Genomic DNA, 13,888 nt, shown 5'->3' with positions numbered 1-13,888 from the left:
GAGCCTGCGCGTCTGGAGCCTGTGCTCCGCAACAAGAGAGGCCGTGATAGTGAGAGGCCCACGCACCGCGATTAAGAGTGGCCCCCGCTTGCCAAAACTAGAGAAAGCCCTCGCACAGAAACAAAGACCCAACACAGCCAAAAATGAATAAATAAATAAAATTTCCCTTAAAAAAAAAACAGTTACCCTGACCTTCTCTTAGAGTATACTTGCTGTTACAGTCCTTAACAAATCTGGTGGGGGCAGAGTCACAGGCAACAGCAACAAGATGTCAAGTAACAAGGGAAAGCATATCAAAAAGAAAAGTGAAAGGAACTGCAAAGTCAAAGCTCAGCAAAGCCACTGAGCCTAAGTATAAGCATATGCGTATGAATGTGTAAGTGTGTAAAAGTCTATGTGTGTGTGTGTCTGACACATAGAAAATTCTTAGTAAAAATCTGTTGAATGAAAAGATCCTGAGATCAATACAGTATAATAACCTTGTTTCATTAAATTATGCTATTTCTGCTAAAAAAGGAAGCATGACTTCTTAGAAAACAATTACTAGACTGTATTTCCTTTAAGCAATTATTAAGCATTTACTTGCTAGGCACTGTACTATTCGTATTTCAGTAAGATTAAATAAGCTATTTTTACTTTCATTTTACATAAGAGAAAACTGAGGCACAGAACACTTAAGTAACTTCAGTATGACTCCAAAGTGAGCCCTCTTGATGACTACGCTATGCCACAGCAAGGGTTTAATACAGGAAGGTCCAAGAAATAACAGCACGATGAAAGGCAGAAAAGCTACCCAAAAGCACACACAACAACAAAAGGACAATAATCTGAGTCACTTCAGTGTAAGAGAAATAAACCTACAGGCCTTTGGTACAATGAAGATTGTTCAATAGAGGTTAACCGAGTCTCCAAGAAAAGTACACTAATAACATAAACTATCATAAGTACAGAACTTACCATGGCAATAAAATGGTACAAAACAAAATTTAAGTTACCAAAAAGAAAAATTAAATAAATAGGACACTTAGATAATTCTTTACTTTCTAAGATCATCCAAGTAAACACAACACTCACAAAAATTTGCTCTACCATAATATAAATGCAAGTATAATTTATGATATTATACAAAATATACATAAAATTACTCCCCAACTATAAAATATTACAAACTTATTAAAGACAATTGCTTTATTTTAGATAAATATCGAAGTTTGAAGAGGATTCTTTTTTTTTTTTTTTTTTTTTTTTTTTGCGGTACACGGGCCTCTCACTGTTGTGGCCTCTCCCGTTGCGGAGCACAGGCTCCGGACGCGCAGGCTCAGCGGCCATGGCTCCCCGGGCCAGTCGCCCCTGTTGTGGCCTCTCCCGTTGCGGAGCACAGGCTCCGGACGCGCAGGCTCAGCGGCCATGACTCACCGGCCCAGCCGCTCCGCGGCATGTGGGATCCTCCCGAACCGGGGCACGAACCCGAGCCCCCCGCACCGGCTGGCGGGCCCCCAACCACTGTGCCACCAGGGAAGCCCTCTTCTTTTTTTTTTTTTTTTGCCATATGCGGGCCTCTCCCGTTGCGGAGCACAGGCTCTGGACGCGCAGGCTCAACGGCCATGGCTCACGGGCCCAGCCGCTCCACGGCATGTGGGATCTTCCCAGACCGGGGCACGAACCCGTGTCCCCTGAATCGGCAGGCGGATTCTCAACCACTGCGCCACCAGGGAAGCCCTGAAGAGGATTCTTAAAGGCAGACTTAATAATCATATTCTGTATACTTATTTTGCTTTCTGACACAGCTGGCTCTAACAAATGTATAACATTTTAAAATTTCATCTAATTTAACAGCTAACATGTAAACTAGAATATGAAAACAAGATGAACAGGCTTTAATAAAATAAAGTCTAATCTTATACTCATAAAATCTACGTAAGATTTCTTTGAAAAATGTGTTAAAATTTGGCTGCAATAATAAAGTATACTGCCCAAGATGTCACGACAGATAGCATGGCATTTGAAGTCATGCATAAAAACATCACTCTGGCAACTGAAGAAAAATGAGTGTGAGCAAGGCCAAGACTGGAAACATGAAGTACCTGAAGTTAAGAGGCAGTTAACAGCAGATAAAGCAAAAAATGACCTCGACCAAGTTAATGCGTCTGTCCCAGTTTTCTCATCTTTAAAATAGTAACAATAGTAATAGTAATATCTACCTCACAGAGTTATTATGTGGATTTAATCCACATATTAAACAGCTGTAGGGGCCTGAATTAAGGTGATGATAGCATGTGGGGAGTGGTGGGATGAATTTAAGAAATTTAGGAAGTAAAACTCAGCAGGACTTGGTGACAATTAGATTGTGTTGCTTTGAAAAGTCGATGTTCAGAAGGAAAGAGTGCTGTGTTAGATGAGCTGTCTGACATGGGCAGAGGGGAGGAGTAGTAGCAAATAAAACACACTCATGCGTGTATATGCCAACCCTGCTCCCAGATTTCTGGCTTAGTTTGGTGACTGAGAAAATTGTAGTATTAATAGAGATAAAGAGAATAAGAAAAGAAATAAGTTATCTTTCAACATATGTTTGTGTTTCCATAGGCCAGCAAGACAGCGATACCCATCAGGAAGCTGACCATTCAAGTTTGAAATCTGAGAGATTGCAAAAGTATAAAGGCTGTGCTCAGACAGAAAGAATGAACTTCTTTGGTAAAGTTTTGGTGTTCAATTCACTAATGTGAGATGGGAACCATCTCATGATCCTGGCATCTATCGTTCTAAAGTCAAGTGATCAGATTTCCTTACTTTGGTAGAGGCAAGGTACAGAACACAAAGGGACGAAAATCAAAATATTTATGGATTTGACATAATACAGTATAAGAAAAATTGCCTTAACACTTTAAGATGAAAGCCACGTTAAAAATTAATAAAAGTGGGACTTCCCTGGTGGCGCAGTGGTTAAGAATCTGCCTGCCAATGCAGGGGACACGGGTTCGAGCCCTGGTCCAGGAAGATCCCACATGCCACGGAGCAACTAAGCCCATGCGCCACAACTACTGAGCCTGCGCTCTAGAGCCCGTGAGCCACAACTACTGAAGCCCGAGAGCCTACAGCCCATGCTCCGCAACAAGAGAAGCCACCGCAATGAGAAGCCCGCGCACTGCAACAAAGAGTAGCCCCCGCTCGCTGCAACCAGTGAAAGGCCGCACGCAGCAATGAAGACCCAACACAGCCAATAATAAATACATAATTTTTAAAAAAATTAATAAAACTTACCAATGATAAAAGTTTTCTAAACACTAGGCAGAAATACTGAGTTATATCACTGAATTTCCTATTTAAAAATAAAATCTGTATCTAGAGTGGTTTCAGTGAGGTCTTCTTGAAGCAGGATACTTGAGGTTACTTTCTATGAAGTTCTCTAAAAGCAAGAAACCTCCTAACCTTAAGGCTCCTCTTTATCAATTTTTACCTGGCTCAACCAGACTTCTTAGTCAAGTTTCCTAATCTTAATTCCTTGGCAGATATGGTAAATTCCTTGGAAACCTTTTTGATGATGTGTACCTATGCTCATGATGCCATCAATATACTCAGGCAACTAATACGGATAATGCATGCAAGAATGTTTCTAATAATGACTGTAAGCATAAAATGTGGAAAGTGTAAGAGACTTACATTTAAAATAATCTACTTCTACACTTAGTCCCAAATCTTCACAGCGACATCACTCTGGCCGTCTCTCACAAACAAATGTGGCTTTGAGAGTAACCCAGACACATACAACATATAATGTGATTAAACACTTCAGACCTGAGGAAATTTAGATTTTTTTTTTACATATAAAAATCAGAAGTTGTAAGATATAAAATAAAGGAATTAAGTGAAGAAATGAAATTTACTTCAAGATACATTTAACATGATGACAAAGAAAATAATGAAGAATAGATTTAAAAGAGTATTCAAAATCCTCAAGTGCAATCACATCATCATTAGGAACAACTTGACCCCACTCATTGCACAGGGACCTTTGGCATCCCCCTCCCAGCATTCTAATGAAATGCCAATTAAACACAAAAGAGAACTTCTAAGGCTGTAAGAGACATTGCCATCCTATTTGCTTTATAGAAAGATGAGCGTTATACAACGTATAACTCAAATAGTAAAAGGTACAAAAATTCAACTCCACAACACAAAAATGCTCATTCTTAAGATGCAAAACCTATTCCACATAGAGTAAAGGTGTCAGAAAGTCAGGAATGTATTTTCATTGATGTAAAAATGTCAAAGTTGAAAAGATCATACAGTACCTGTCTGAGTAGTGTAAGTTATAAACGTATTAGCAACTATTTTTCCTCTTTTTCCTTCAAAATCCTCATCTCCTTCTTCTTCAGATGAAGAGTTAAGGTGCTCTTCAACAAGTTTTTTGGCTGCAGCTTGATTAGCCTTCTTGATTTCCTCAAATTTCTTTTGAGACATTAGCTCTGCTTAAGAGAAAAAAAATGAGTTTGATTTCTGCAAAACAATCTCTCAAAAAGCAAGGCATGATATACCAATATGTTATTAAAATACAGATTTAAAAGTCACCTTTGGTGCATTCTATTTCACTATCATCCATGAAAAAAGTATTTTCAAATTTCTTGTCACACGAGTAAAGAGAATACCACAATATAAACTTTCACTTTTGTTAAATATTCTGCTAAGTGCCAACTAGTTGTTCTAAAATGACTAACAAATCCATTTTTTAAATTATAAAGCTATGATAAAGTATCAAAAAACTGGTGATCAACCTCAAAACGGGATATTAACAAAATTAAAGTGAGATGTTTAAAAATTGAATGGTACACAGTGATTTTTAAAACATGGGAAACATACCCACTGGGAGCACATCAGAATCAGCAGAGGCAGGTGCCTTCTCAAACCATCCTCTTGCACACTATAACCCAGTCTGTCTTGGCCCACCAAAGACCTTGCACAAACAATATTCACTGTCTACCCATTATGTTTACAATCTGCTTCTTAGAAAGCTCAAGGACTTTGTGTCTTTGTTAAAATGTGGTCACAAGGGGCTTCCCTGGTGGCGCAGTGGTTGCGCGTCCGCCTGCCGATGCAGGGGAACCGGGTTCGCGCCCCGGTCCGGGAAGATCCCACATGCCGCGGAGCGGCTAGGGCCCGTGAGCCATGGCCGCTGAGCCTGCGCGTCCGGAGCCTGTGCTCCGCAACGGGAGAGGCCGCAGCAGAGGGAGGCCCGCATACCACAAAAAAAAAAAAAAAAAAAAAAATGTGGTCACAAAACATATTTCACATGAATCCCACACAAAATATTGCTAACATGGAAAATATGCTTCTTACAGCAACTTCATTCCAAAAAGAAATGTTAAGTTTTGGATTAGCTCTTCTGCTATTCTGTTCAGCACTGTCTGTACTTCTTACTTGTTACTTGCTTAAATAATAACACAAAAAGAATTAGATTACTTCACAGCACTTTCCCAATGAGACTTCAAACTCCTCAAGAGCAAGGACCATGAAAATTCTCTTCAAGCATTAAGTGTTAATAAACTCTTCTGGACAGCAACCATAGTTCAAGAAAGGAGCCACAACATACTGAACTCATCTTAATTCATTAGTGCCCATATCAGTGCCACTTTACACTTGAAACCGATGAGCCACTACTAATACAAACTTTCTTATTTTAGGTGGCGTATTTATACTTAATGATGTTTTATCTTTTATTTTCCTCATGAAATGTTTTCCTTCTCTTACTGCAGCCAGCTTGGCTGGGGGCTACTCAGTGTTTCAAGTAAAACGGGAGGAAAATGTACAGTGCCCACATAGGAATCTCTGAGTACTAGGAGAAAAGTAATTGCTATAAGATATATGACTCAAAACGTTATGTACAATAAGATGATACAAGTCATTATGAGAAATGAGCACTTAAAAGGCTGAATTAGACATATAATAAAAACATTCATAACCTGATCAACGGACCTACATAAGATCATCTCAAAGAAAGCTGACAAAGCAACCTTACCATACATTATTTCTTACGGTCAAATCTCAATTATCCAGTTAAAGGATACTTGCTTTTCTACTATCCACAAAATCCAAGAAAGCTTACCAAAACTGTTCACAGTCCTCCCTCTTGCACACCTCACCACCACCACTGTCATAAACTCAGTAACCAAGATAATACCACTTATCTTTAAAATTAGCTTAGGAGACATTCAGAAGCTCAAATTGCTCCTCCCCGCAAAAATATATATTTTGAAAAATACATTCCAAATACAACAATAAAATGATTTTAGGGATTATTCTCTTAGCCCCCTGAATTCTTTCATTAGTATGGACAACTTAGAATTGTGTGTGTGCTCCCAGGCTCCACTAAAACACGGCCTTGGATGAAGGATATTGAAAGCTGGAGAAGGCCACACCAGATACATCCCAGAAAGGACATGAAATTTGTGACTAGGAACCGCAGTTGAAAAAAGTACCACAAGCTCAAGTGTTTACAGGACACAGATAATTAAAGTTACTAAACTAAGGCAATCCAATAAAAATGGAAAATGACAACTGGCCCCAGAAGTAGGAAACACAATGTCAAGTGGAAAGCCTAAACCCAATCTAAATAAGATTTCTGCGACTCAGCCCAGCCGACTGTTGCCACGCACAAAAGTACCAAAGCCACAATACCTTATCTTACAAGAAAAGTTGTTAACCAGATTTTTATGAGATTTTAAAAAGAAAAAGCAAAAAACTGCTGGCAACCAATTCAGATTTAATGCATTGTGTTAACCAAACCAAACTATAAGCTAAATCAGCCCCCCGGGCCACTGTCTGCAACTGTGGGGATTCAGTAGGCAAAAAAGAGTGAAGGGAAGAATAATGGACGGAGAAATAACACTGATTAATATCAATTACTGATGATGAAAGAGGTGTGATGGGAATCGGCCTAGAATGAGTAGCTGCCTAAAAGGTTTGAGAAGTGAGGCCAATAATAAACTCCCGAAGGAGAAGGAAAGAACTGAATGCGAAGGTAGTTCTGATTAGCAAGTGCCTTAGTGGGTAGGCATCCAGGTGAGCCCGAGGACGGGAGCCATTCTCACCACTGGCCACGGAAGTCTGCGGCGCTTCAGATCCCGCGGGGCTGCGCCGGGCTGAGCTACCTGCAGCCGCAGAGGTTGCAGCTCCACCGGGAATGGGGCCAAGGCCAGCAGCGCCCACCGACCCCTTCTCTCGCCCTCCTCCGGCGCTGCGAAGATGGGCTCCATTTCCTGAGGAGGGGGCCGCAGTGGCCCGTCCTCGGGCTCGGCCTCGGCCACTGGCCACCTGGCGCCAGGAAGCTTCCATCCCTGCAGAGGAAAAAAAAAAAACAAAGAGTGGAAGGAGTGTGAGCGCGGTGGTACCAAGGCGGGGAAAAAGGACAGCGGGGGAAGCCGGTGTGAGAGGCGGAATGAGGACGGTCTCCGCGGGGTGGGGACCGGGTTTGAAAAGGTCGCGGCCCTGTCTCTCCCAGAGGGCGAGTACCCGCTGAGCCCGGGCTTTGGAGATGGATCGAAGAGGGAGAGGACTAGGCAGAGAAATGGACCGCGAGTCAAGGAGTATCCAGAGCTGAAGAAGGAGAACCGGGGAGGAGGAAAGCGCCTCCTCGGACTCAGGGGGAGCGCCGTGACGGGAGAACTGCTGACTGACCCGGCGGCTGCCGCCGGGAACCAACTGCAGTAGCGAGCCCGTAGGAAAGAAAGCTACGTCCCCTTACTGACGGCGCCCGCTTTCAACGACTACAACTCCCAGAAGCCTCCGCCCACCGCTCGCAGAACGCGTGGCATCACTAGCCGCTTCCTCATCCGGGACCGTGTCTGTGTGTGGGCAAGGCCTCGGAACGCACGCGCTAACTGAAGCGGGCCTTCGGAAACTACAATTCCCGGCGTGCTTTGGGGCTCGGACGGGGTGGGCGCACAGAGAGGGCGCAAGGTGGGACGGAGGTGTTTAAAACCCAGAAGATGCCGCTTTTTCCATGCGACTACCCTAAACCCAGCTCGGTATCGGGAGGCTATCTCCGGAGTCGTAATTGACTGCCCGCCATCTTTAGCCTCGCCTTCGGGCTTTCTGGTGGCAGGAAACTTTTCTCACGGAAGGGAAGAGGCGCTTAGAAAGAAGACGCTTCGGGGTCGGGAAAGCTGAGGGAGTGTTGCGGAAAAGTGCCTGGAGTGGAGAAAGTGCCCTTCTTAATTGCAAAAGCAATGTGGAGGATAAATCTAACGGCATTATTATCATAGTCCTTTATAGTTAACAGTATACTTTTCCTGAAGCGGGCCGATTTTTACCGTCACGACAGCTCTCTAAAGTAGCGTTTATTAAGGAAAGTAGTCGAGAGCCAGGTCTGGTCCTGATTCTTCTGACTTCGCTGTTTTCAATAAGAAATAAAGGGAAAGGGAGAGGAGGGAGTGGGAGAAATTTCAAAAACTCGGGGCTCTATCTGGGATTGAGAAATACACTGATTGTTGTTTGGGACTACACGGTCCTTTACAACCCTTCAACCTGATTAATTCCTCTACATTAATAATAAGTACCTAATATTTATATAGCACTTATTAAGTTCCAGGCACTATTCAGAGCGTTTTACATATATATGTATATTAACAATGTGGTACTCACAATAATCCTGTTATCCCCATTTTACAGCTGAGAACACTGAAGCACAGACAGGTTAAGTAACTTGCCCTTGTTATAGCCAGGTATTATTACCGATTCCATTTTTAAAATTAGGAAACAGAGACACAGAAAACTTTCTTATTCACCATCCTAGCAGAGCCAGGATTGCAACTGAGCTGTGTGTATCTTGGACTATGCTCTTAAAAACGCCATACTATATTATTACTGTGAGAAGGTATTTAATGTTTACCTAGAAATTACAGTTACTTTTAGAGGAACTAATCAGGCAAAAAGACTCACATAATCAGTTTTTCCCCTGCCATATTATACAATGATAATTGGTAATCATAATAATTACTGTGGCATCAAAAAGAATGTTATGTGCTCTCTGAATGAGCATTTATTATAGTATTATAGTAAAGTTTAGTAGTGGAGAGCTGATGTATATCATAATGTGGAAGCATATGTAAATTGAGAATACATTTCAAAATCTACCATTGCTGTAATTTTCACTTTGAAATTTCAGGTAACATTTGAGGAAAACGAGTTCTTTCTGTTTATCAAAAGGGAACATGAGAAATATATGAAACTGATATATAATTAAGATTATAAACATTGAGAAATATAATTGTATAGTTCTAATTAATCTTAATTTTTAAAAATACTACCCTCAAGAATAGCTAAAAACAAAAGACTGGCCAACTGTTGGCAATTGGAACTCTCATACTTACTGGTGGGAGTGGAAATTGGTTCACTTTCGAAAAATGTTAAGCAGTATCTATTAAAGCTAAACAGGACTTACTACTAAAGCATGTGACCAAGCAGTTCCACTTCTGTATACTGAAAGACATGAGTGCATAGCTCCACAAAAACTCATGTTTATAGCAGCTTTAGTCATAATAGCCAAAAACTAGGAATATCCCTCATGTCTATCAACAGGAGAATTTAAAAATAAATTGTGGTACATGCATATAATGGAATGCTATGCCAGAAAAAAAAATACTGATACATGTAGCAAGATGGGTGAATCTCAAAGATATCATGTTGAACAAAAGAGGCCAGACGCAACAGAGTACAGTAGGTCCCCTACTTAAGAACCTTCAAGTTGCGAGCTTTCAAAGATGCAAACATCTGTTCGCGTGTCCGATCACATAAGTTAGTTCACATGTCTGGTGTACATCGTCACAGGTGTGCATTGTTTACAAGTGGTTGTGCTTTTGTGTACTTTACAGTACTGTATAGAGTACAGTAGTACAGTATCTTTATTTCAAGCCCAGAATGTCCAGAAGCAAGAGTAAAAGCAGCGATGATGTAGCTTGTACTGCTAAGAAGCGCCAGGAATTGGAGGCCCAGAGAAAGGACGAAAAGAGACAAGAAGAAGTAACTGAAGAACCAAAGAGATTCACAACGCAGGAAATGGCAAGGGGATTTTCTTTATTTGAGGAGGCACTTAGTTTTTGAGGCACAGGACAAGAACATAGAAAGGTACACGAAGGTTGCAGCAACCCTTCAGAATGCAATCCCGTGTCATCTATGAAGAGAAAAAAAGAGCTACTGCCCAGTCATCACTGGATCATTTTTTCAAGAGGGTAGATAGAATTGAATCCAGCAAGGAACCAGAACCTGTGCCATCAGCGTCAGGCGTGAGTGAAATTGCAGCTTGCCCTCCGTCTCCTATTGCTGACGATCCTTCAGCTCTACCATCTCCCACCTCCTCGCCCTCCTCCAGTCAGTAACTCTTCTTGCCTGTTCACTCGATGCCAGCCCCTGTATGCCAGCTGTTGTACTGCACTACTGTACTTTTCAAGGTACTGTACTGTAAGATTAAAAATGTTTATGTTTTGTTTGTTTTTTATGTATTATTTGTGTGAAAAGTATTATAAACCTATTACAGTACAGTACTGTATAGCGGACTGTGTTAGTTCGGTACCTAGGCTAACTTTGCTGGGCTTACGAATAAATTCGACTTTGAACGTGCTTTCAGGATGGAACTTGTTCATATGTAGGGGACTTATTATACTTACTTGTGAATCCAATTTCATGAAGTTCCTGAACAAGTAACAGAAGCCAGATTAGTGCCTACTTCTGGTAGGGATGGGAGGATTTTAACTGGGAAGGTATCCTCCTGAGTGTTGGAAAAATTCTATCTTGATCTGGGTAGTAGTTTCACTTATGTGTACACGTGTAAAAACTCAAAAAATTATACATTTATGATTTGTGCAATTTACTGTATGAATGATACACATCAATTTTTTTAAAGAATTATGAAATAAAACAGAAAAAATAAGACATCTGAATACTTTTATTGTCCAGTCATTTAAAAAACTGTGGTTTAATTGTATTTATTCATCCATTACTGACATGTCTTCCTTTTTTTTTTTTATTGGAGTAAAATTGCTTTACAATGTTGTGTTAGTTTCTGTTGTACAATGAAGTGAATCAGCTGTATGTATATCTATATCCCCTCCCTCTTGGACCTCCCCCCGACCCACCACCCATCCCATCCATTTAGGTCAACACAGAGCACCAAGCTGAGCTCCCTGTGTTATACAGCAGGTTCCCACTAGCTAGCTATTTTACACATGGTAGTGTATTTATGTCAAACCTGATCTCCCAATTCGTCCCACCCTCCTCTTCCCCCCAGCCGTGTCCACATGTCCATTCTCTACATCTGCGTCTCTATTCCTGCTCTACACCTCACACCGGTCAGAAGGGCCATCATCAAAAAATCTACAAACAGTAAATGCTGGAGAGGGTGTGGAGAAAAGGGAACGCTCATACACTGTTGGTGGGAATGTAAATTGATACAGCCACTATGGAGAACAGTATGGAGGTTCCTTAAAAAACTAAAAATAGAGCTACCATATGACCCAGCAATCCCACTACTGGGCATGTACCCTGAGAAAACCATAATTCAAAAGGACACAAGTACCCCAATATTCATTGTAGCACTATTTACGGAAACAACCTAAATGTCCAACGATAGATGGATGGATAAAGAAGATGTGGTACATATATACAATGGAATATTACTCAGCCATAAAAAGGAACAAAATTGGGTCATTTATAGAAATGTGGATGGACGTAGAGTCTGACATGGCTTCCTGATATGGATTCTTTTTGCCAGTGTATCCATACACGGCTCCCTAAAAACATTTACCTTTGACAGATACATCTATACTTAGGTAAACATGGTGCCAGTTATCAATATATTGCCCCTCAGCTCCAATTCACCCTTCAATATATGCTCTGTGACAGAGGACAGAACTCCTTTAAACATCTCCACAGGGAGCACAATGTTAAGTTTTCTCAGCAGAGGCCACTGAAGAGGCATTGGAGGAGGGAAGACGATCTCCTGTTATTTCCTGCTGCTGTACAGTGGAGTCAGCAACCTTGCAGCCTTTGCCTGGCCTGGAGGTAAACTTCCAAGCAGCCCTCTCAACATGGAAACTGACCCCAAGCTCTCTGCTCACACTGGTACCCTGAGTCACTGCTCACTTTGCAGCTGACACCCCCCTCCCAATACCTGCCACCGTCCCGCTGCAGACCCAGACACAGCACACCTGTGCCTTGGCTCCCATTCCCTCTGCAAGCTCACCCCAGTGGTTCCTGATCACCTGCACTCCAGAGGAGACTGCAGAACGGCTGTGGCCAGGACAAACCAGCAAGCTTCTCTGCTATCCAGTGGGCTGAATTACACCTTCTCCAATAATATCTGAACCAGCCTTGGGGAGGGGGACCCTTCTAAGTTTGTCCTTCTTTGGGTATTCTCCCTTAGCCCTAGAATACCATACACAGTTTCCTTCTAGTCATTCTTTTATCAGGACTTGATAATTTTTTATATTAAATTTAACTCACTGTGTGGTTCCTATTCTTGATTGGAACCCAGACTGATACAAGCACTGTATGCATTTTATATCAGTTTTACTTGACATACTGGATATGACCCAATCAAACTGACAGCAAAAAAAAAAAAAAAAAAAAGAAAAAGAAAAAAATGTTAAGAAGGAAATAAAGGGAAAAGGTGTTAAGAAGGAAATAAAGGATACAACATAAAGTGCAAAATATACCAGCTAAAATAAGAAAGATGTTCTGCCATATGTGGGGCAGAAGAGAACTAGAAAAATTAAATAATCGGGTTGATTTTTCTAGCCAGCTTAAATGCAAATAACTTTAGAGGGCTGATTCTTTTTTGCTTTACTTATTAATACTCAGAATTGAGTGATAAAAATAGTATTGTATAATGTCAATTTCATGACAATAAACTAATAATTTTTTAAACTGGGCTATCACTTACTTTTCCTAGGAAAACCTTCAGAGACAAAAATCAACCAAACATTTATTCATATTTAATGTAAACGATTTTCAAATATTCAGCTAATTAATCTATCCATCAATCAATAATTGAGTCTGGCAGTTATCCAATACTGTCAGGCATTGCATATTTGTACTCAGAGATGGGAAGGGTTCACTATAAATAAAAAACCAGGATAGGAATGAAAAGGCTCACTGAGATTCTGAGAACTGAGAAAACTATTGAGGGCAGGGTAAGATGTGGATGGGATGGAAAGAAGCACTCCACGTGGTAGGGACAGCATGAGTCAAGGTTTAGAAGTGAAAATAAACATGGCACATGTTTGAACCAGAAAGGAGAAAATTCTACTGAATCCCCAGGCAAAGGTGACAAATAGGGCTGGAGAGCACCTTGAAAACAGAAGTAAAAAATTTTGGTTTCAATGTTGACACTAAGTAGCCAATAAAAGGTTCAAGAGAAGGAAGATGACAGTATAAAAGGAAGATTTTTCAGGAAAACTAATGTAGAAATAATAGGAAAATTTGAGCTGGGAAGGGCCTTGTGAGAGAATGGTTGCATAGAATTAAATCGTAGTTGATTTGGCTCTCAGTTTACAAACTCAGATGTGCAAATTATCACATTAATCATCATCTTTCAGTTACCTTAATTTGAACTCTGAGTTTTATCTCCTCAGGATTGGTTGGAAAATGCATTTATGACTTCACTCAACAGACATGTATAAAGTCCCTTTTATGCCCCAGACATTTTCTACATACTGGAAATAGAGCAATAAATGAAATAAATGACCTGTCCACATGGAACTTACATTTGAGTGGAGGTGACAGATGACAAACAAGTAAACAAATTAAGATATAATATCAAATAGTGATCTGTGCAGGGAGATAAGGTGAAGAGGGTTTCCATTTAGATTGGGTAAACAAGGTGACATTTGAGCAGAGACCT

At 40.9% G+C, this 13,888-nt stretch overlaps 1 protein-coding gene across 5 annotated transcripts in view; it reads right to left on the bottom strand.

Annotated features, from left to right (window-relative positions):
* NFXL1 (nuclear transcription factor, X-box binding like 1) overlaps window positions 1-7,707 on the bottom strand; it is a 55,060-nt gene extending 47,353 nt beyond the window's left edge. The window contains exons 1-3 of one of the 5 annotated variants that reach the window (XM_007115208.4): window positions 7,669-7,707; window positions 7,083-7,328; window positions 4,290-4,466 (exon numbers count right to left, since the gene is read on the bottom strand). In XM_007115208.4, coding sequence (XP_007115270.1) covers window positions 4,290-4,466; window positions 7,083-7,326 — 421 coding nt within the window. In that variant the 5' untranslated portion in view covers window positions 7,327-7,328; window positions 7,669-7,707. The other 4 variants (XM_007115207.3, XM_055086000.1, XM_055086001.1 and 1 more) reach the window with 4 other exon arrangements.
* Window positions 7,708-13,888: the final 6,181 nt, after the last annotated feature.

The sequence above is a fragment of the Physeter macrocephalus genome, chromosome 7 (genome assembly GCF_002837175.3).
Source record: "Physeter macrocephalus isolate SW-GA chromosome 7, ASM283717v5, whole genome shotgun sequence".
NCBI classification, from domain to species: domain Eukaryota; kingdom Metazoa; phylum Chordata; class Mammalia; order Artiodactyla; family Physeteridae; genus Physeter; species Physeter macrocephalus.
Note: the sequence above shows the minus strand (reverse complement) of the source record. Positions and strands in the feature narration are given on the sequence as shown.